At 35.6% G+C, this 22,427-nt stretch overlaps 1 protein-coding gene across 4 annotated transcripts; it reads left to right on the top strand.

Moving 5' to 3' along the window:
• The first annotated feature begins 1,870 nt into the window (after window positions 1-1,870).
• LOC126809801 (uncharacterized protein CG5098) lies at window positions 1,871-20,921 on the top strand. Of its 4 annotated transcripts, none has more exons than XM_050534584.2 (8): window positions 1,871-2,048; window positions 2,164-2,266; window positions 3,419-3,627; window positions 5,702-9,202; window positions 12,987-13,080; window positions 13,638-13,687; window positions 17,894-17,937; window positions 18,325-20,921. In XM_050534584.2, exons 1-7 carry the CDS (start codon window positions 1,956-1,958, stop codon window positions 17,933-17,935), a joined length of 4,092 nt encoding a protein of 1,363 aa, XP_050390541.1. In that variant the 5' UTR covers window positions 1,871-1,955; the 3' UTR covers window positions 17,936-17,937; window positions 18,325-20,921. The 4 variants fall into 4 exon arrangements, with proteins under 4 accessions (XP_050390541.1, XP_050390540.1, XP_050390543.1 ...); XM_050534583.2 differs by having other exon boundaries at window positions 17,894-17,941; window positions 18,325-20,920; XM_050534586.2 differs by lacking the exon at window positions 18,325-20,921 and having other exon boundaries at window positions 5,702-8,837.
• Window positions 20,922-22,427: the final 1,506 nt, after the last annotated feature.

The following is a 22,427-nucleotide window of genomic DNA, read 5'->3' as shown; positions in this document are numbered from 1 at the left end:
GGACATATTATGCCGTCGCCCCTGTCCGTCCGGACGTCCACAATTGTTTGTGGACTCTCTACAGGTCACAATTCTTATCCGATTTTGACGAAACTTGAAATATAGGTTTATCCCCAAAAGATCTCGGCTGCTTTCGATATTGGCATGTATCGCATCGAAACTTCATGGATTATGGCCCCTGATTGTACGAAAAATCACGTTTTTAGCTTGTGGACCCTATAGAGGTCACAATTTTTATCCGATTTTGTTGAAACTTGAAATGTAAGTCTATAACTTCCTTTCGATATTCGCGCACATCGGACCGTAACTTCCTGAATTATGGCCCCTGATTGTACGAAAAATCGCGTTTTTAGCTTGTGGACCCTTTTGAGGTTATAATTTTTATCCGATTTAAAAAAAACGTATTATTATATCACCGTTACACCCTAAGGACGACTGAGTTCGAATTTCGTGAAAATCGGCCCAAAATTGACAGACAAAATGGCCGCCGTTCGTTCTCAAATAGCGTAAAAATATGGTATATCAAGGTTGTGGACCCTATAGAGGTCACAATTTTTATCCGATTTTGTTGAAACTTGAAATGTAAGTTTATAACCCAAAAATTTCGGTTCCTTTCGATATTCGCGCATATCGGACCGTAACTTCCTGAATTATGGCCCCTGATTGTACGAAAAATCGCGTTTTTAGCTTGTGGACCCTATGGAGGTCATAATTTTTATCCGATTTAAAAAAAAACCTATTATTATATCACCGTTACACCCTAAGGACGGCTAAGTTCGAATTTCGTGAAAATCTGCCCAAAACTGACAGACAAAATGGCCGCCCTTCGTTCTCAAATAGCGTAAAAATATGGTATATCAAGGCTGTGGACCCTATAGAGGTCACAATTTAATCCGATTTTGTTGAAACTTGAAATGTATCGGTTCCTTTCGATATTTGCGCATATCGAATTGTAATTTCCTGAATTATGGCCCTTGATTGTAGGAAAAATCACTTTCTTTTTAGCTTGTTCTCATTCCGGGGGGTTGGATGGCTGAATGGTTAGCGTGCGCGCGCTGTATCATAAAGTCTGTCATTGAGTCGACTGCTGGCGTGGTTTCGAATCCCCGGTTGTACGTGGCAAGGAGTAGGGTCGCCTGTCCAACCTCGTGGGTTTTCTCCGGGGCCTCCGGTTTCCTCCCACTGCTAAAGACCCCTACGCGCAAGCGAATTATGTAAATAAAGTTAAACCATATGTTAGTCCCGAAATGACCTAGTTTGTGTCTAGTGGACGTTAAACCCCATTTCTCTCTCTCTCTCTTTGTTCTCATTCCATCTCTCGAAAATGTGGGCGTATTCTGCCTGGCAGCCGCTGGTTATCACAAATTTTTGTAAAAGCCAGTGTGAGCCCTGGCTACAAATGAGGACATTTTGCCAGGGTGTAGGCCGATAGCTGGCGTTTCTTCGATAGCCAACGAGTGCGACGGATGGACACGTTTTTCTTCCCATCCAAAGTTCGGTACGGGTATTTTGCACAGAGTTTATGAAAAACACTGAAAATTGATGCGACGTCTCGTAATTTAAATTTGAGAGTTCGATGTCTCTGCCATGCAGCGATGTATCGACTGATACTATAGTGATAGTCTCAAATCATGGGTAGGCTACCCGGTAGAGAGCTATGGACTCGTACGTAGTCAATCGACGAAGACATTAAAATAAGCCAAGAAGTGCTTTTGAAACATCTCTTAGCGCAAATGATAAAAACAATGAAAAGAACGAAAGATAACATACACCGAACAGTGAACACTGTCGGTAAAGATTAATAATTTCCGCGCCAAGGTGTTATTTACAGATTGCCGCGTGACCCCATGAATATATCACGTGACATGCGGCCATTATGCTAAGGATAAGAAAAGATGTCTTCACCATTTCAGGCCATTAAATTAATAACCTATCTCAGATTTCTGAATTAAACAATGCCCGGACCTGTCGGACGATGGCTAGAAACTTTCATGTGTAAACACTACGCAGATACCTTTGAGACATTTGGATACAAAACACTCCAATCAGTGAGTATGATTTGTAACACGAACAAATATGGCGGATTTCTATCATTCAGCTCAGAATTATTTCTTTAATTTAGAAAAAAGTCTTTCAGCTAAAGTGATGTTCTTGGTTTTGTAGGTATGCCAACTACAGTCTCAACAGTTACAGGCAATGGGTGTAGCCCAAGAACATTGTGATCTTATTTTGGAGAATGTTTTTGTGTTAAGACAGACGATTTTAGGTGAGGACACGAAAATAAAGTAGCATGGATTATCCAGGAAATATCGAGACATTCTGACAATTACTTTGTATGACTCAGTTGCCCACACCAGTTTATTATGATGTTATAAATATCTTAAAACTTTTTGTTATGCAAAGGATATTTTATTGACTTGACTAAATACTGAAATTAATTACATGACTTCTAGGATTAGTAAACGGTTTACAAAATATCACAGGCCCTAGATCTATGTCTACTAGTACTATAGTATTACTAAGCAGAAGCTACAATAACGAATAAGTGAAACATGACTAATAATGAATGATCAATGTCCATGTTTATTGGTGTCTTTGAACATTTACTTTTAATAGGTACCATAAAAACAGTTTGTACAATGTTCATGTATGGTACATGTAATTGAGAGTATGAATCTGTCCTCAACTCATGACACTCTCCAAATTAAAAAAAAATGTTAAAAAATCTGTTTAAAATGAAACTTTGATTGTTTGATATAGCATGAATTGGCATGAAAGTCAGTAATTACTATGATAGTATGATACTGAGTATTTTATTTTGTTTAATATTAATAACTAACTATATGGGATGTTAAACATGTAATTGAGAGAGGACATACATGTATGCACAATGGAACCTTACAGGTAGCATATTTTGGCCTATGTAATTTGGTTTAACGTAGGGCCTATACATTTTGAGACTAGCATGGTGGTTTTAAATTACTGTCAATGTGGTTACATGTTGAAAGAGAGGGAGGAGAATATTTTGAACTTATCAAAGCAAAATTTGTGAAGTTTTCTTTTACAAACAGTACACTGGCAGCACTCATTCTTAACCCACCTACCGGTACACATGTTAGCCACAGAGTGTCTTCAGATTAAAAAATTACCAACATGGGATTCGAATCCAGAACATTTCATTTGAGAATGCGCTGGCTACTCAACTACCCTCCTGCATATTTGATCAGAATCCTCTTCCAAGCAACTTGTCAATATAAAAACTGTTATATATCTACCCTTAATTTATGTAAGAATTTGTGTGTTTTAATATAAATGAATATAAATAAAGCCATTCTTGGGATGTGCATGTGATATCAAATATGTTGTAGAATATTGTTTAATTTTAAATCATAGCCTACATGTTTTTATGTATTTACAGCCAACAATTCAAAACATCTCCCTAATCAACAATCCTATAATCCTACAGTCAACCCAGCAAGTAGTGCTTTAAGATCTGTAGCTATGAATAGTAATTATCAGAGAGGGACACAGAACCACTATCAAGAGGAATATCACAACTATGGCCCAAATGGAAGTCAAATGGCGAGTATGAGCTATCAAAAACACTATGAAGAAGAGAGAATGGGTGTAAGTACAATAGATCTTTTAAAGTTAAAGTTATATGTTCTTATTTTTAAAGTTATAAACTGGATTTTTGTGGTAGTTGGAAAATAATTAAATGTTGGAGTGGGCAGTTCAATGTTATTTAAAGTTATCTTCGTCTCACAAAAGTGCAGTATCGATACAATAATTGAATAATGAAGTCAGCTATTAAAATGGGTTCGTCTGTCTGTCCGTCACACTTTTTGGGACACAATAACTCTCTTTCTAATTGAGCTAGAATGTTCAAACTTGGTGTAGGTGTTTATTAGGTCAATGCTTTGATGGAGTTCGAAAATGAGCATTTTCTGCTTAGGGTAAACAGAGATAAGCAATTTGATAGGTTGATGCTCTGGGACACGATAACATTAGTTCTAATTAAGTGAGAGTGATGAAACTTGGTGTATAGTTTCATTACATCAATACCTTGACTAAGTTCGATAATGAGCATTTTCTGCTCAGGGTAAGCACAGCGATAAGCAATTTGATTGGCCGAGACTTTGGAACACAATAACTCTCATTTTAATTGAGTTAGAATGTTCACACTTGGCGTAGGTGTCTATTACTATTAGGTGAATGCCTTGATGGAGTTCGAAGATGAGAATTTTCTGCTTAGGGTAAGCAGAGATAAGCAGTTTGATTTTGATGCTTTGAGATACGATAACTTTAGTTCTCATTAAGTGAGAGTGAGGACACTTGGTCTACAGCTTTATTACATCAATACCTTGACTAAGTTCGATAATGAACATTTTTTGCTAAGGGTAAGCAGAGTGATAAGCAATTTGATTGGTTGAGACTTTGGAACACAATAACTCTCGCAATCTGAACGACAGACTCACCCTACCTGCAGAGAAGTGACTCTGACACAGTGAATAGCCATGATATCCATATGACGTTAACTAAACGTCACAGGTCATGAGGTCACATCAACAAACAAATGTAAACACCATCATTATGATCATTATCAACATTACAAGACACATTGTTACATTGTAAACAATAGCCTTCTTGCAGCCTTTAGGACTGTATAATCCGTACAGAACGTCTTATCGGTTATCGTTTTTTCCAATGATTTTTCACAAAAATAACATCATCTACAACTCTAGATTTGACGTCGGCATATTGGCACTATTTTGTGCTTCGGTCGTGTCTATTTCAGATATACACAATCAATGTTTTTAGCGTGGGGATTGACTAAAAGTTAATTTATTTCAGTTCTAAACAAAAATTTAAAACTTTAACGCAATTTTTAAAAAATAGCCAAAATCTGGCTGGGATTACTGAGCAAAATGGCCATTCACTGTATACGTGCGAAAAAAAAAAGCCAGCTACCATTTAATTTTCGTACTAATTGAGGTAGAATGTCTTGACTGAGTTCAATGATTAACATTTCGAGCTGACGGTAAGCAGAGCTAATCGATTTCATTTGTCGATGGTTTGGGACAAGATAATCTTGATTCTATCTGATAGAGAGTGATGAAACTTGTGTAAGGTTTGATTGCTCGATAATTTTGAAAAAAATAAATGTGCGATTAATTAATATGTGTCATCTATTTATTTTGGGATTTCGGCGGGGGACATCAACCTCACTGTTGGCTTGTTGAAGCTAGCTTTTGTTCTGAGTGGAAACACTACTGTAATAATTGACTCGAAGCCAGCTTTTGCACTGCTGTTATTAACTTGATGAAGCTAGTTTTTGTTTTGAGTGGAAACACTATTGTAATTACATGTAACTTGAAGCTGGCTTTTTGTTTTGAGTGGAAACACTACTGTAATTAACATGAAGCTAGCTTCTTTTTCTGAGAGAAAACACTACTATGATAAATTTAATCCTTATAAGACATGTAGAAATAGATTTCACTAAAAAAATAAACACAGTTATATGGATATCCTACTTCTGAATTTTATTCACATGCTACGTTTCAATACACATACAGGTATCGTTGCTTGATAACAATACCAGTATTGAAATGTAGCATGTGAATAAAATTCAGAAGTAGGATATCCATATAAGTGGGTTTATTTTATGATAAATTAAATTAATATTTTTATTTCATTTTAGACACCTATGGTTGATGTTAATCAAAGAGGTTATGGACCTAGCTATGTTGAGCACAATCAAATGATGATGCAACAGCAGCACCATTCTCAACAACAACAACATGTTGCCCAGCAACAACATCAACAACATCCGCAACCGAATCGAGCAAATCAAGTTGGTAATATATATCAACAGTCTGGTGCAACTCAAGGTTATATGCCACAACAACAATACAGTAATCAACAATATCCTAGTTCCTACATTCCCCAGAATACAACTCAACCTAATCTTACTAGTAATTATTATAATACTAGTAATCAACAAGCACCAACATCCAACCAACAAACACCCCAACATCACCATGTACGACAGATGCAGGGTAACACTAATCCACAAGCTGTAGCAGATAATATCTTACAGTTAGCTTCCTCTTTTCCGTCAAGTCATACAGTGCAAGTTCCACTTAACAAGAACCGTCATGCACCCTACCATGTTCCTCAACCTACCCACTATAATATTCAGAATGTTCAGAATGTGAATCCTCCTAGTCAAAATCAAATGGCAATGAACCAACATAGAATGTATTCTAATTCAATGAATACAAGTCACCAACAACCTGCAAGAACTTCACCTATTAGTCCTATGCCTTTACAAAGTCCAGTATCTCACCACAGTAATCAAAGTATAGCCAGTCCAGTTTCCATGCACAGTCCATCATCTATTGGAATGCGTTCACCGGCCCAGTCACCTGGTGTAGGTATGAGATCACCCTGTGGAATGCAGGCAATGCCTTCTCCACACGGACAACCAATGAAATCACCAAGTCATGTTCAGATGGGGTACTCCCAACAAATTAATTCACCTCCGCATAGAAGTGGCAACATAAAATCACCAGTCAATCCACACCATTACTCTCCGAACCCTATGAATTCTCCAGTTAGTCAAGCCAGTTTGCATTACCAAACTTCTAACCGTACAGTTCAGAGTCCGCAAAGTAACTTTAGTCTGTCTACCTCCTCTAGTCCATATGTTAATGAGTCATTACAAGAATCTGGACAGTTTCAGAATACATGTTCAATTACAAACCCCTTACAGTCTTTACAAAAATTAGTGATGTTACCTGAAACACAAGTTGTTGACCCTAAAAGTGTTGTAAATGATGCTTGTGTACCTTCTCCACAAAATAATGATAGTTCAAAAAACTGTGATAGCTCTGCAGAATGGCTACGGGGGGATTGCAGCCATTCCGCAGGCAGCACTGATCATAGCAGTCCTGAGGAAATCCGCCCAAGCAATGCTTGTGAGGACGGTAAACATTGTAATAATACTTGTGATACAGAAAGTGTAGAAAAGCCACAAGAAATTGTCGCAACAGGTGGTATAACTGATAAACAGACTGTCTGTGATGATGTAGTTGATGACATCAGCTCAAAAGTGATCGAAAACGACATTAGTACGGGTTCAAAAAGTAAAGTAGCTGGAGAAAATTCAAATAATGAAGAGAGAAAGGGAAATTGTGTAGATAACGTTAAGACAAATCTCTTAAATGGTCTTCCTGATAAAGAAAGTCTGCAATCACATGAGGAAGAAGTAAAGCAAAAGTTATCTCCCCCAAAGAAAAAGATTCTCACGGCATATAATGAATCTTTATTGGATAATTCTGAAAAAAAATGCGATATCCCACCCAAATCTTCTTTAAATCTGGTTAATGGCAGTACAGAACCAGAACATGAAGTGTTACCTAAAGTCACATCTGCTCCAAGTTTTAAAACCAAAGAAATTTCAACTGATACATCATGTGTTATAATTGAATCAGATGATAAAATAAAAAGTGATATAAAAACCTCTATTGAATCAATTACAAAGAAACCTAGTGATGTGTCTGTGCGGAAGGCAAGAGCATTATCACCTCCCAAGTTAAGATCGATTGCTAGTGATAATTACAGTGAAGATAGTGAGGAAGAACTACGAGTGCGGAAAGATTGTGCGAATACATATTCTAGAGTGAGTCGGTTAGTGACAAATTCTTGTAGTAGTATCGAAAAATTACGAACAAATTCTGATGAAGATAGTGAAGATGAAGATTTTAGTTTCGATATAGATGAGGTGGCAGTTGAAGAAAGTGATGAATCTTCTGATATTGTTTCTGAAGGTGTTGAAGAAAATTTTCTTGAGGAGGACTTAGATGATGAGAGCGACATAAATGCTTTACGTGAAAAATTAAACTCTTATACATACCCAGATAAACTGTCAAATGATACAAATGGGTCCAATCCTGTTTCTGTGCATAATCCATCCACTGCTACAAAATCTCCTAGTTTAAATTCACCCGAAAATAAATCAAATGTAGAGAAAAAACAATCTTCAAAATCTCCACCAAACATTAGTGCTGATCATGATAGTGTCAGCATTTCTTCTGATGAAGTGGTCACACCTAGTAAAAGAACTACAAGAAATCCGAGAAATACACCACCCATTTTAAAGAGAGAAGAAGTGTTACTGAATTCTCATGACAAAAATAATGCCAAGGATACTTCTAAACGGAAACGGAAAATTTCTCACGAAATAGACTCTGATAATTTTATGGAAAAGAAAATCAAACCAGAAACTATAGAGATAATAGATTCATCATTTGATGAGGATGATGATAAACCATTGAAATGTGTTGCTGAAATTGTTGATACAAAATATACACCTTCAACCTCTACCCCTGCTTTCAACAGAGAGAAAAAAGCCCATGTGAAAACCGGGTCCTATTTGCCATCTGCTAATGTATCGGCCATTTTAAAAGAAGAAATGGATGTGTCACAAACTAGTCAGAAAAAGAAAGGTCGACCTGTTGGTAGTAAGAATAGTTTGAAACAAAAGAAGAAAGTAAAGTGTGACAAAAAATTGGATAAAAAGAAGAAGGTAGATGAAAGTAGGGAAAGTTTGAAAAATATGAAATTTGGAAAAACATTGAGCTTAATGAAGAACTCCAAAAAGAAATCTGAGTTGTGGCAAAATGCAAGCCCTTTTGTGCGTCTGTTTGGGTCCAAAATAGAACCAACTTCTGTGGTTGTCTATGACAATCAGCAGCAAGATGAGGAAGAATCGAAACAGAAAAAAACGAGGGGACCTGCGTCCTTGACGGTACAAATATCCAATTTACCATCTGGTAAGTCTGTGATGGTACCACATTCTCAGACATTAGGTGAAAGTAATTGGGTGTGTGCTTTATGTGGTAAACGTAGTAGTTATAAATTTCTAGGAGATTTATTTGGTCCATATTATTTAGACTGCCATGTGTCACTTGTGAAAAAACAATTAGAGGATGATGCTAAAAAGGATAAAAGTAAAATACCAAAAGTAACGCTTGAGAGACGGAGACGGAAATCATCTGATAGACATTCTTTAGATTCAGTTGATAAACCACAGGAAGTATGGGTTCATGAAAACTGTACATTGTGGTCAGATGGCGTTTTTCTCATAGATTCCAAAATATATGGTTTAGAAGAAGCAGTGAAAGTTGCATCATCGTCTGTAAGTGTTTTGTTCAGACATTTTACCTACAATTTCTGTTAAGAAATTGCAAGCATTATAGTACATGTACATATAGATACATGTATGGCAATATGAGAAAAAGCTTATCAGTATTTTTTCCATGCACTTATCGCATTAATTTTTGTTAATCACTTCTAGAGTGATTTCCAGGGATCTTAATCGGCTGTTTTTTGTTGGCTTTAGCCGTTTGAAGTTCAATCAAGCCGATTGGTAAAACAATAAACCGGCCACTATGGTATCATAAATCAATCTACTTTCGGCTAAATTACAACGGGTTAATTATTACTTGTTAATTTTAAGTAGTCAATCAACTTATTTGTCGGCTACAATAACAATTAGTTAGAATCGGCCATGTGGTTCATAATCCGAGTAATTAGCACGTGTCACGGTAAGTTTGATATTCCGGTATAAAAACAAAACAAGCATGCTGATTACTGTAAAACATGAAATTATTGCGAAAATTGCGAGCGAGGCCCTCTCGCAATAATTTCATGTTCGTAATAATTTTGTGAAAATTCGTTGAAATGTCGGCCATATTGAATTATCCCCCCTTCATTACTCTTCACAAGAAAGAGTCCCAATAAGTACCAATATTGCCATTTTGAAAGTAATAACAATGTCGCATGCCATGTGTTTTATAGTCGTTCGTCAGCTTGGAGTTAATCAGGGGATTTAATTTAACAATAATTATTTAAAAATTGAGTTTGATAACAGGTATTTAATTTTCTTTGATCTGTTGAATACAGACTCAAAGCCATAATCCTCAATAGTTGTTTATTTACTGTTACTAATGATCACCAATCAACCGATAATAATATATTATGATTCTCCATTGTTGATGACATGTGACATCGATTGGAATTAGGTCAATAACCCAGCGATTTTAGTTTTAAATAGCGTTTACCGTTATGATTTTTATACGCCCACATTGAAATGTGGACGTATATTACCGTCGCCACCGTCCGTCTGTCGGTCCGTCGGTGGGTCCGTCTGTCCGTCGTCCACAATTTCTTGTGAACGCTCTAACGCCTAAAGTTAACATCCAATTTTTTTAAAATTGATATATGTTGTTTACATTAGTGAGATAAAGAAGCCTATTGAATTTCAATAATTTCCGTTTATTACGTCTAGAGTTATGGCCCTTGTTTCACTATGTTGAACCTTGTGAACGCTCTAATGCCAAAAGTTAACATACAGTCTTTGTGAAATTTATATGCAATATTTAAGTTAGTGAAACGAAGAAGCCTATTGAATTTCAACAATTTCTGTTTATTACGTCTAGAGTTATGGCCCTTGTTTCACTTTATTGAACCTTGTGAACGCTCTAATGCCAATAGTTATCATCCGATCTTTCTGAAATTTACATGCATTATTTAAATTAGTGAAACGAAAAAGCCTATTGAATTTCAGCAATTTACAATAATTACTTCTAGAGTTATTGCCCTTGTTTCACTTTATTGAACCTTGTGAACGCTCTAACGCCAAAAGTTATCATCCGATCTTTCTGAAATTTATATGCATTATTTAAATTACTGAAACGAAGAAGCCTATTGAATTTCAGCAATTCCCGTTTATTACATCTAGAGTTATGGCCCTTGTTTCACTTTATTGATCCTTGTGAACGCTCTAACGCAAAATGTTATCACCCGATCTTTGTGAAATTTATATGCATGATTTAAATTAGTGAAACGAAAAAGCCTATTGAATTTCAGCAATTTACAATAATTACTTCTAGAGTTATTGCCCTTGTTTCACTTTGTTAAACCTTGTTAATGCTTGATTGATGATAGTTATCATCCGATATGTATGAAAATTATATGCATCATTTAAATTTGTGAAACAGGTCTATTGAATTTCAGCAATTTCCGTCAATAATTTCTAGAGTTATGTCAATTGTGAACGTTTGAATGACAAAAGTAATCATTTGATGTGTATGAAATTATATGCATTATTTAAATTAGTAAAACGAAAAAGCCTGTCAAATTTCAACAATTTCTGTAGATTACTTCCAGAGTTGAGACCCTTGTTTCAGTTTGTAGAACCATGTAAACCCTCAAACGACAAAATTTTTAATCTGATCTGTATGGAACTGTCTTTAAAGGACCCCAATTACCTACAAAGGAATAAATATGCGACAACCCTTGACGACTGCTCGGACGATTTAGCTGCTGTGGGCGTATGTTTTGTTGCCTGGCAACCTATCTTTTTATTTTATTCACATGGTGACAGAGGCTTAATTCTTAAAATATTGTCGTTATTATTATTGAAAGCTATATGGCATAGTCGTATGGAAGTTAATTTTAAAGCCATTTCAATTATAGTTGTCGCGTGATCACTGTGCCGTGTGTCTATCATGGACGAATGAATAAAAATGTTTGCAAGTTACGTGATAGAAAAAACCTACAAATTGTGTTATGAAGAAATACCATGGTGCCGTATCAGCTTAATCCATCCAAAAAAATGAATACAGTAATTAATTCAGGAATATTACTGACATGAATTTCAATCTGGTACGTGAATTAAATATGAAAAAAATTTCCGAATGGTGTACCTGTTTGTCGTTATTTTTTGTCGTAATTACATGTAGTAGAATACGATATTTCTCATAATAAATTACCAAGTATTATTTTTGTTTAAGTCTGGTTATAATGTATATGAGGCTTTCTTTCATTAAACCGGCTAGTTTTCAAGCATTATATATCAGAAACTGACATGGAATAAAATATGTAGCAACTAGCTGACCCTACACTCAGTAATAATAATAATAATGTCTGACAAACAACAGTTAACGCTCTCGTCATATTTCAACAAGAAACATAAAAAAAGATGATATTATTGAGTGGATTTTCGGTGGTACATTAATCAAATCTCTCAACTGACAATTTGTCATACAAAATTAACTTGTCAAAATCAATCTCGCTGTCACTGAATTTGGAAGCAATTTTCAGGAGGCGTAACTCTGCGTGTTGAAGTGGTGGCACTGCGAAGAATGATCATTTCTTATCACTGTCACGGTCAATTGATATATAATCATTTACATGTATAGTATATTGATTTTCAATAACTTGAACAGCTAAATCCATGATATTAAATGTTTTGTATACTAAACATTAGCATGGGCCCAAAAAATTCCAATGATTTTGTGATAATTACTTAATGATTTGTTACTCTTAATCAGAGTTTAATGTATTATAAACGTTTCATTACCAACAAAAGTAAAAATATGTGACAACACATGTTGACTGCCTGGACTATTTAGCTGCTGTGGGCATATGTTTTGTTTCCTGGCAACCTTTCTTTCTTTTCTTAACATAGTTAAACATTTGGACATACATTATGCAAGAACTAAATCTGCCTATTGCAGGTCTTTTTTTAGGCCTAAAATGTTATCTAAATTATTAATTAGACATTAATTAACTTATCCAGACCATAATCAACTCTCAGTGTCATCGCTAGCCTGCACTGTTTATTGGTTTAGGTTCCGATTTGCTGTTTGACTTCCATTCATGATTTAATCATGAAATGGATAATCGAGACTATGTTTTTTATCTTACCGACTTTGTACTTTAGTAATGATGATCAAGGCTAGGTCTAAAATTCAATCGCTAAAATCTCGGTTCAGAGTGGATCAATTTGACTGAAATTTTCAGTAAATTCCCTTACATTATCTAGTTTTTAACTATTATAGTGAGAACTGCCTGCTCTTTACATGTATCTAATCTCCCATAATGTATCTTTAATTTTGTATTTTACTTTATTGAAGAATTGTTCAGGCTGTAAAGAAGCTGGTGCAATGATAGGATGTCTACACAAGGGTTGTAATCAGAAATATCATTATATGTGTGCTGCTGAATCCAGTAAGTTTCATATTATTTTGAAATTTCTTTCATCAAGTATTGTTTACAATTTTGTATTTTGTTTAATCAGTTAGAGTGGTCTAATGAATTGTGCTTTAGATCATGAGGTTTGTCATTGAGTCATGTGGCGTGGTTTCAAATCGAAGCTTGTATGTGACGGGGAGTAGAATCTCTAACCTTGTGGGTTTTCTCTAGGTCATGAGATTTCCTCTTACTGTCAAAAACACCTAAATGCAAGCGAATTATTGATAAAAGTTTGTGTAATGTTAGTTCTGAAATGATCTGGTTTGTGTCAAGTGGACATTGAACCCTATTTATCTTGTGTCTCACCTCAGGTCTTTCTCACTGAATAATGTAATACTACATATATGTCCAGATTTGAAAGCATTACAAAATAGCAAGCGTATACCAGTCAGTGTCCACCACCCATATTAGCTGTATGTAGTGACCAAGGCCTGAAGTGGACAGATACTGTAATTACTCTGGTAGAACCTCTTATTTTGTATTAATAGTAACAACACAACTCACTGTACAGTATTTTTGTTTTTACTTTGCAGAGTGTTATTTAAATGAAGACAATTTCTCTCTTCTGTGTGTCAAACATAAAGTAAGTAACAATATTGTAAACTCAAATAATATTGTTGTGTTACTCATTGAGACGTATACTTTTTAAACTTGAACACCTTTGTTGTGCATATACTGTAGGAAGCTAAAAGAGTCATGGTGGCTCAGTTGGTAATGTACTGACTCGCTAACCTGCATTTCCGGTTTTTGATATCAAATTTTCCAATATCAATAGATGCCTGGCAAGGAACAGCATCTAGTCATTCAGGTGGTACGAAAAAAACCACTGAGATCCTGTGTACAACTTGAGATCCTGTGTACACCTTGGCGTACCTGTCAAAAAAACAACTTGACAGTTGGCATACATTTGCTTTCTAGGCCAAATTTCCCTCCTGGCATACTGCAATGCATATGCCTGTCTTCATTAGCCTAGTCGGTGCAGAAATATTAGAGGTTATTCATTCATTCCATTGGGCCTTTTTTTTTTGCCTGGGACTAGGGGTTTCAGGTCAAAGTTTCAAATGACAGAAACAAATTTTTAAAAATATTTTGTGAAAATATACATAAAATGCTACCCAAATTTTTTATTTCATCAAAATATTCTAATTAGATTCAAAGTTATGGAATTTTAAAATCTGAGATCGACGTCAATAATGTAATCAAAATGCTCTATACCAGTCAATGCATGGCATTGCACCAAAATAAGTGCTTTTCACTTTCAGTCATATCTGTGTGACGTCATAAGCGGTATTTTCCCTTCAGAATCGCTAGTACCAATTTTAAAACTGAAATCCGCACGTTATTGTCAGCTAAGATTTATTAAAATCGTAATAATTTGAATGATAATATGTCAAATATTTATAATGTGGATGATACCACAAAAAAAAGTAGGCTATATTAAGTCGAAATTTAGCAAATTTCAGTCATCAAAACATATAAATCCCATTTTCTACGGCTGTAATTGTCGGATCTCGGAGTATCACACGCCATAATAATCACAAAAATGTTATCTATCGTTTGATTGGTTCTATATCAAAATCCACTAGAAACTTAGGTGCGAATTCACCAATGAAGTGAGCAATCAAGGTTCGCACACTCCTTGAAACTCCTTGAAAATCCTGGAAAAATGAAAATGTGATTTCCAGTACTAGAAAATCCTGGAAAAGCTGGGAAATTAACATTTGTGGTTTCGTGTGTTAGCTAACCTGTTTTTCCGTGAGACTCACAAATTCGCAGCTCTTCTCCAGCACGGGAGGAAATTTCTCATGAAAAATGGTCATATGCCAATGCTACTTTTACTTTCCCAAAGGGAGAAACTCCCTTACTTCCATTTCAAAAATCAACCTCATGATTGGTTAAAATTGACCGGAAACTTTTAATTCCGGTAATATGCTTGACAGCCCAATGTGTGTTTGTGATTATTATTGTTTGGAATAAATAAATTATATTGTACTGGTAGCATGGTGAATGAGGTACCTGATAAAATAGAGACCTGTACAAGGTTCTTTCCATTACAATTATTTTTCCCCATAGCTAGTAGTCGTAAACGTCTATGCGATTTTGACAATTCTCCCACGAAGAGCAAACGTTTCACGCCACGTGACTTTAGCGTGAAATCGGAAGCCGTTGACTGACATTCTGCCGACTTTCAATCAGCGATTTTGGATTACTTTTTCATCTCATTATATTACTAGCAATAATAGTATTATAATACTTTGAAATCGATCTCAATACATGCAGATAATCTGACTCAAAGGTTATCTAAATATAAGCGCAATTATCGTTTATGTACAGGAAACACTAGCGGGAAAATACCCCTCTGAAATCACGTTTCCAGGGATTTCCATTCACGCGATTACAGCCATAGACTATAAAAATTTTATATATTATCGTTCAAATTATTATGATTTTTATAAGTTTCAGCTGGCTAATATTCGAGGATTTCAATTTTAAAATTGTTACGAGCGATCCTATACCCCTTATGACGTCACTCAGATATGACTGAAAAGCACTTATTTGCAGTTTTTGGGTAGCATTTTATGTATATTTTCACAAAATCTTTCAAAAAATTATTTCTGTCATTAAAAATATTGATCCGAAACCGAAAAAGAATTTCTTTCTGATGTACACAGCAAAAATTGAGTGCACAGATATAAAGTTCTTAAGAATGATGAATGAAAATGAAGTTATTTGATGAAAAAAAAAAAAATCTCCCGTTCAGTTTTTTTTCATTGCTAGTGTGGGGGTTGACACGTCTGCTATTTATTTTAAAATATAAAACTGAAAGTAGTCATGATTGTTTCTTCAAAAGTTCACGAATTCGTCGCCGTAAATGGACGTCTTCGGTATTTCGTCAATCTAATTTTGAAGAGATCCTTTATTTCTTCGAGTCAGGAAAACAATGTTCTTTAAGCGTAAAAAAAAAGATACATTATGATATAGAATTCTATACAGGGACTCCTGGAATCTGATAAATAACTCCTGGAAAACTCCTGGAATTTTAAGTTTTCTGCATTGTGCACACCCTGGCAATGGAAAATCCCCGGCCGCATGACGTCAGAGCGGTATTTTCCTGTAAGTGTCTCATGCAAATCAACGGTAATTTCGCTTACATTTCGATAAATTTTGAGCCTGAATATTTGCAGATATTGAGATCGATATTAAACTATTACAGCACAATTGCTAGTAATACATTTACATAAAATAGTAATTCAGAATCGTAGATTGAAGTGGGCTATATTTCAGCCGCTGGCTGTCCGATTTCACACTAAAGTCACATGACCTGAAACCCCTACTGGGCAAAGATTTCTCAGGAAATAGGACAATAGAATATGTATAAATATCAAGTTGGACATATTGCATGTTGTTCAAATCGGAGATAGTTATATTTGTTCTCTATGTACTTCTAATTGACGTAAAAATGTTCATTAGGTGAACGTCATGAATGAGTTCGATAAGAGGAGCATTTATTGTTTAGTCAGAGCAGCTGTCTGTCTATCACACATTTTGGAACACAATAACCCAGCTTCTAATTGAGGTAGAATGTTCAAACTTTGTCAAGTTGTTCGTTATGTGACTTCGACAATGAGCATTTCTCCATAGGCTTAGGAGCTGTCTGTCCGAACATCACATTTTCGGAACACAATAACTTGACATTTAATGGAGGTAAAACTTAAGTTTAGTTTAAATGTTTGTAAGGTGAATCGGGGGGTTGGATGGCTGAATGGTTAGCGTGCGCGCGCTGTATCATAAAGTCTGTCATTAAGTCGACTGGCGTGGTTTCGAATCCCCGCTTGTACGTGGCAATGAGTAGGGTTGCCTGTCCAACTTTGTGGGTTTTCTCTGGGGCCTCCGGTTTCCTCCCACTGCTAAAGACCCCTACGCGCAAGCGAATTATGTAAATAAAATGACCTAGTTTGTGTCGAGTGGACGTTAAACCCCATTTCTCTCTCTCTCTGTAAGGTGAATCTCTTAACTGAGATTGATGGAGTAACCTTTTCTGCTGATGCTAAGCAAAGATAAGCAATTTGATTGGCCAAGACCCTGTTTTCCCCACAGACTGCATAATTAACACCCAATAATACACATAATCTGCAATGCCCAGGGCTTCCGACAACCAGTATTGCAGCGCAATTTGAAATACATATTTTGTCCGTTGCTAATCAAAAATTAAAATCAAACGTTTTTGATTCGCAGTAACTGCGAATCATTAGTATGCCTGTCATTAACTCATTTTGGATATTGACATGAAGATTTATCCACAATTTGAAGACTAGAAGGATTTCTCAACACTTTCAATGTGTATAAAATGTCAAATAAAATTTTGACATTTTTTGCTGGGGTTAAACAGTTTGATTGCTCAGTGCTTTATAAGAAAAATAGATGTGCAAGCAATTATTATGTGTTGGGGGTAGGGAGTAGATGGCCAAATGGTTAGCGTGTGCTTGGTTGATTTTAATTCCCTGGTTGTACGTGACGAGGAGTAGGTCGCCTGTCCAACCTCATGGGTTTTCTCCAGGTCCTCCGGTTTCCTCCAACTGCTAAAAGACCCCTATGTGCAAGCAAATTATTGAAATAAAATTGAACCATGTGTTAATCCCGAAATGACCTAGTTTGTGTCGAGTGGACGTTAAACCTCATTTCTCTCTCTCCCATTAATATGTATCATCTACTGACTTGGGGATGAAAGCAGGGAAATGTTTGCTAGTTTCTCATGCAATATATTATGGTAATTAAAATGATTTTTCAGGACAAGCGGAGGAGGACAGAAGCATCTACCAGCAAAACTTGACAGTAGGTAAGCTATATTCTGTATTTTATATCTTATATACCGTTAGTAGAAATAATCTTACAACATGAAAGTAGTGAATTATGCATTGGATGTTATTCCCATTGTTGTCAAGTCATGAAATTGTTATTCCCATAAATTCTCATTTCCAGGATAGGATGCTGTACTTTAACCCACATTTAAATTTGTTCATTTATTGTTGTCGCCTTGTACCATTTCTCTTAGTTGTTTCATTAATCTTTCAGTATTGATTATTGAAGGCCATTGGATGTCTTTCTCTTCATTCTCCACAGTATGTAAAAAAAATACAGTAATTTGATAGTTTTATTGTTATATTTCTTTTGTTATATTTTCTTAGGTATTGCTTTCATTTGTTTGTTGTTTTTTTTCAGATAAAGTGAGAAGTTAGTGAAATCCAACTTATCCTATGTAACGAACTAGTCCTTTGGATGTTGGTAGGAAGAATGAGAGTGACAGCTATGATGATGCTTGTATATTGATAACGACCTCACATGAAGTGCGATGTAGGAACTAAATGGGCTTGTTGGTGCAGGTGTTGCTTATGTACCGTATAACAATTAGTTATACAACTATCACATTATAATAGAGAGAAAATATCAAAATTGAAAATTATAATCAGCTAAAATCCTTGCTTGTTGATCATATCAATTAGACCTAATTAGTTTGAAATCATAGACAATTATTAGGATTGATTTTATTTGGTATCCAGATATAAATTGCTTATCAGTTCTAAATCATATTATTATTTATAAATATGTTATAATGTGTTCATTAATAATTAAATACTGATGTTTAACACTCAATACACTTGTATATTCTTACTTTAATAATTATTTGGTTATATTTTATGTTATGGACTCTTAATATGTTTTGTTTGTGTATGAGTGAATTTGTTCAAATTTGGATGTTATGTTACTTCGTGCTATTTTGTAATTTGTGAAAATTCAGCTCATAAGTAAATACTATATTGCCAAGGAGTTTTGTATAGAATTAGATGGTGACATACAGTTGTACCTTCTGAATTGAATAAAAAGTAATAATATATAAAGACTTTTATACACCCACATATTCATGTGGACGTATTATGCCGTCGCCCCTGTCTGTCCGATGCGTCCACAGTTTGTTTGTGGACACTCTACAGGTCACAATACTTATCTGATTTTAACGAAACTTGAAATAAGTTTATCTCCAAAAGATCTTGGTTCCTTTCGATATTGGCATGTATTGGATCAAAACTTCATGGATTATGGCCCCTGAATGTACGAAAACTCACGTTTTTAGCTTGTGGACAATCTAGAGATCACAATTTTCATCTAATTTTGATGAAACTTGAAATGCATGTTTATAACTCAAAGATCTTGGTTCCTTTTGATATTTGTGCATATCAGATTGTAACATCCTGAATTATGGCACCTGATTGTTTAAAAAATCACGTTTTTAGCTTGTGGTCCCTCTAGAGGTCACAATTTTTATCTGATTTTAAAAAACTTTTTAATATATCACCGTTACACTATAATGTAGGTTGAATTCAAATTTCGTGAAAATCGAACCAAAACTGCTGGACAAAATGGCCGCTCCTCATACGCAAATTACTGTAAAAATACGATGCAACAAGGTTGTCGACCTCTAGAGGTCACAATTTTCATTCGATTTTGATGAACCTTAAAATGCATGTTTATAACCCAAAGATCTTGGTTCCTTTCGATATTGGCATATTGGCGCATATTGAATCGTAACTTCCTGAATTAATGGCCTCCGATTGTACACAAAATTGCATTTTTAGCGTGTGGTTCCAATTTTTATCAGATTTAAAAAAACATTCGAATATATCACCGTTATGCCATAATGTTAACCAATTTCAAATTAAATGGAAATTGGTGGATTCTCTAGAGGTCATAATTTTTATCTGATTTTAAAAACCGTTTAAATTATCAACATCCCACCATAATGAAGGTTGAATAAGAATTCTGGGAAATCAAAATGGCAGCTCTGCCTATGGCACAATACTAGATCTTTGTCCGATCTGGAAAATATCTTTCTCTAGGATTAAGGTTTGGGTTAGGTTTACAAATTACATGTCAAACGTACAAATTTGAAGCTGTAAAAACGGTGGATTGTGGGTAAAACTATTCTGAAGGGTTAGGGTTAGAATTGTGGGTATAAACACGGAAAGATATTCTCCAGATCGTACAAATTGTGTTAAAGTATGTAATACGAAGGTTGCGGACCCTCTAGTGGTCACAATTTTTATCCGATTTTGATGAAACTTAAAATATATCTTTATATCCCAAGATCTCAGTCCCTTTCGATATTTGCGCATTTCAGAACATAACTTTCTGGATTATGGCCCCTGATTTTACGAAAAATCACTTTTGTTTTTAGCGTGTTCTCTATCCATCTTTTGCAAAATGTGGGCGTATCTTGCCTGGCAACCGCTGGTTAATAGATGTAGTGTTTTCTCTGATATTTAGCAGATTTTTCTGTGATCAATTTCTTAATTAAGACCACAAAATATTCCATTGGAGTACTCTTTTTCTTCAAGTAGGGGGTGGATGGGTGGCCGAATGGTCAACCCGTGTGTATTGCATTTCGATTCCCTGCATGTACGTGACAATGAGTAGGGTCGTCTGTCCAACTTCATGGGGTTTCTCTGGGTCATCCGGTTTCCTCCAACTGCTAAAAACACCCAACTCGCAAGCGAATTATTGAAATGGAATTGAACAATATGTTAGTCCTGATATGTCCTAGTTTGTGCAAGTGGACGTTAAATACCATTTCTCTCTCTTTTACAAGTAAATTTCCTCAGTTTATTCATAGCATTTAGCATCATTATTGTCTATTAAATCCTACAATCATCAGGCATACATGCATCAGACTATCTAATGGAATGACTGGAACGTAGAAATATTTTATTTTTCACCTTATTATAGATCTAGATTTCTGTATATTTTTATGGTTGAACAATTAAATCGTCTAAACTTCCTAAATTTGGCCTTAAACTGATTATATTTGGTAAAACTGTCATTGAAACAAACTCAGACTAGTAGTGCGAGTTATAAATAGACAATTTTTTCCTATAATTTTTTTCTCCCCTCTTCCTGCATTTTTTGGTTGACTTTTGGGTCTAGAATTGGAGAAAAGGGATCAAATTTGCAATTTCATAGCAGTTTTGGGTAATACTGATGATATTACAGCGGAGGGATAAGGGGTGTAAAGTGTCTTTCTGCAGAGCAATCATTGTGTCGGAAGTGAGATTTTCACCCCAGTCAACTTCAAATCCCTGTAGCAAAAAATCTAAACAGTCAACCCCCTACAAAATTATGATGAGGAAATTGCCAAATGTGGCCCCCATTGTGCCTATAAAGATTGGAACCAACGGAATGTTGAGCTAAAAGCTACAGCCTGTGATGTTACAGTCATTTAACATTGAAGTCAATGGCATGGGCAAATAATTGCTAGTCCGAGTCCAAACGTGTCATAAGAGTTACTTCCCTTATATAAAATAGTCACCTCAGCAGATTCCAGTATAGACTGGATAACCTGCTCTAATACGTCAGACTCGCTCCTACGTCACTCCTTTTCTGACTTGCATATATATTGAAGTCAGAGTCATAGAAATATAGACCAGCGCAGTGACGTAGGAACCAGTCTGACGTCATTTAGAGCAGGTTATCCAGTCTAATTCCAGTACCCTACATCTAGACTGGACAACCTACTCTAAATGACGTTAGGGTTCCTACGTCACTCCTTTTCTGACTTGCATATATATTGAAGTCAGAATCATAGAAATATAGACTAGCGCAGTGACGTAGGAACCAGTCTGACGTCATTTAGAGCAGGTTATCCAGTCTAATTCCAGTACCCTACATCTAGACTGGACAACCTACTCTAAATGACGTTAGGGTTCCTACGTCACTGCAGAAGTGACGTAGGAGCGAGTCTGACGTATTAGAGCAGGTTATCCAGTCTACCCTATATCCGATTTTCTTCGAGCAAGGACAATAATTTTGTACTGAAAATTCTAGACATGCTTCGAACGACGCAATTTTGATAACTTGTTTTTAAAAGCGGCAAGTGTTCCTACTAATAAGTAAACCGGTGCCACATCGCGTAGGTACATATCACTTACCCACACTGATCAGCAGCGAATTTTCGCTGGGCCGCTACAATCACTGATTAGGATGACATCGATGCGACTTTATGAGTCCCAAATATTAACTTTTTTCTTCCGTCAAATGAAATTTTAAAACATTTTTTTCATTTATTAGAAAAATAAATAAAGACGTTTGAATTGTTTGTAGGTAAAAATCATTTCCTATTTAGTGTAAATGGGTATTAAAATAAGTAAAATTGACCATTTAGCCCGAATCAGTAACGTCTTATGTAAAGAATGCACGCGCTATTGAGCCAATGATTGACGCCGCGTGATGTGACGTCACGTGTCGAAACAGTCATCTGTAACAGAGATATTAAA

The sequence above is a fragment of the Patella vulgata genome, chromosome 2 (genome assembly GCF_932274485.2).
Source record: "Patella vulgata chromosome 2, xgPatVulg1.2, whole genome shotgun sequence".
NCBI classification, from domain to species: Eukaryota; Metazoa; Mollusca; class Gastropoda; family Patellidae; genus Patella; species Patella vulgata.
This window is presented reverse-complemented; position numbering and strand designations above follow the sequence as displayed.

Bases quoted from the DNA above. Each gene is read 5' to 3' on its own strand.
- LOC126809801 (XM_050534584.2), top strand. From the start codon at position 1,956: ATGCCCGGACCTGTCGGACGATGGCTAGAAACTTTCATGTGTAAACAC. The intron at 2,267-3,418 runs GTGAGGACACGA...ATGTATTTACAG, and splicing joins GTTAAGACAGACGATTTTAG to CCAACAATTCAAAACATCTC. The intron at 13,081-13,637 runs GTAAGTTTCATA...TTTACTTTGCAG, and splicing joins TATGTGTGCTGCTGAATCCA to AGTGTTATTTAAATGAAGAC.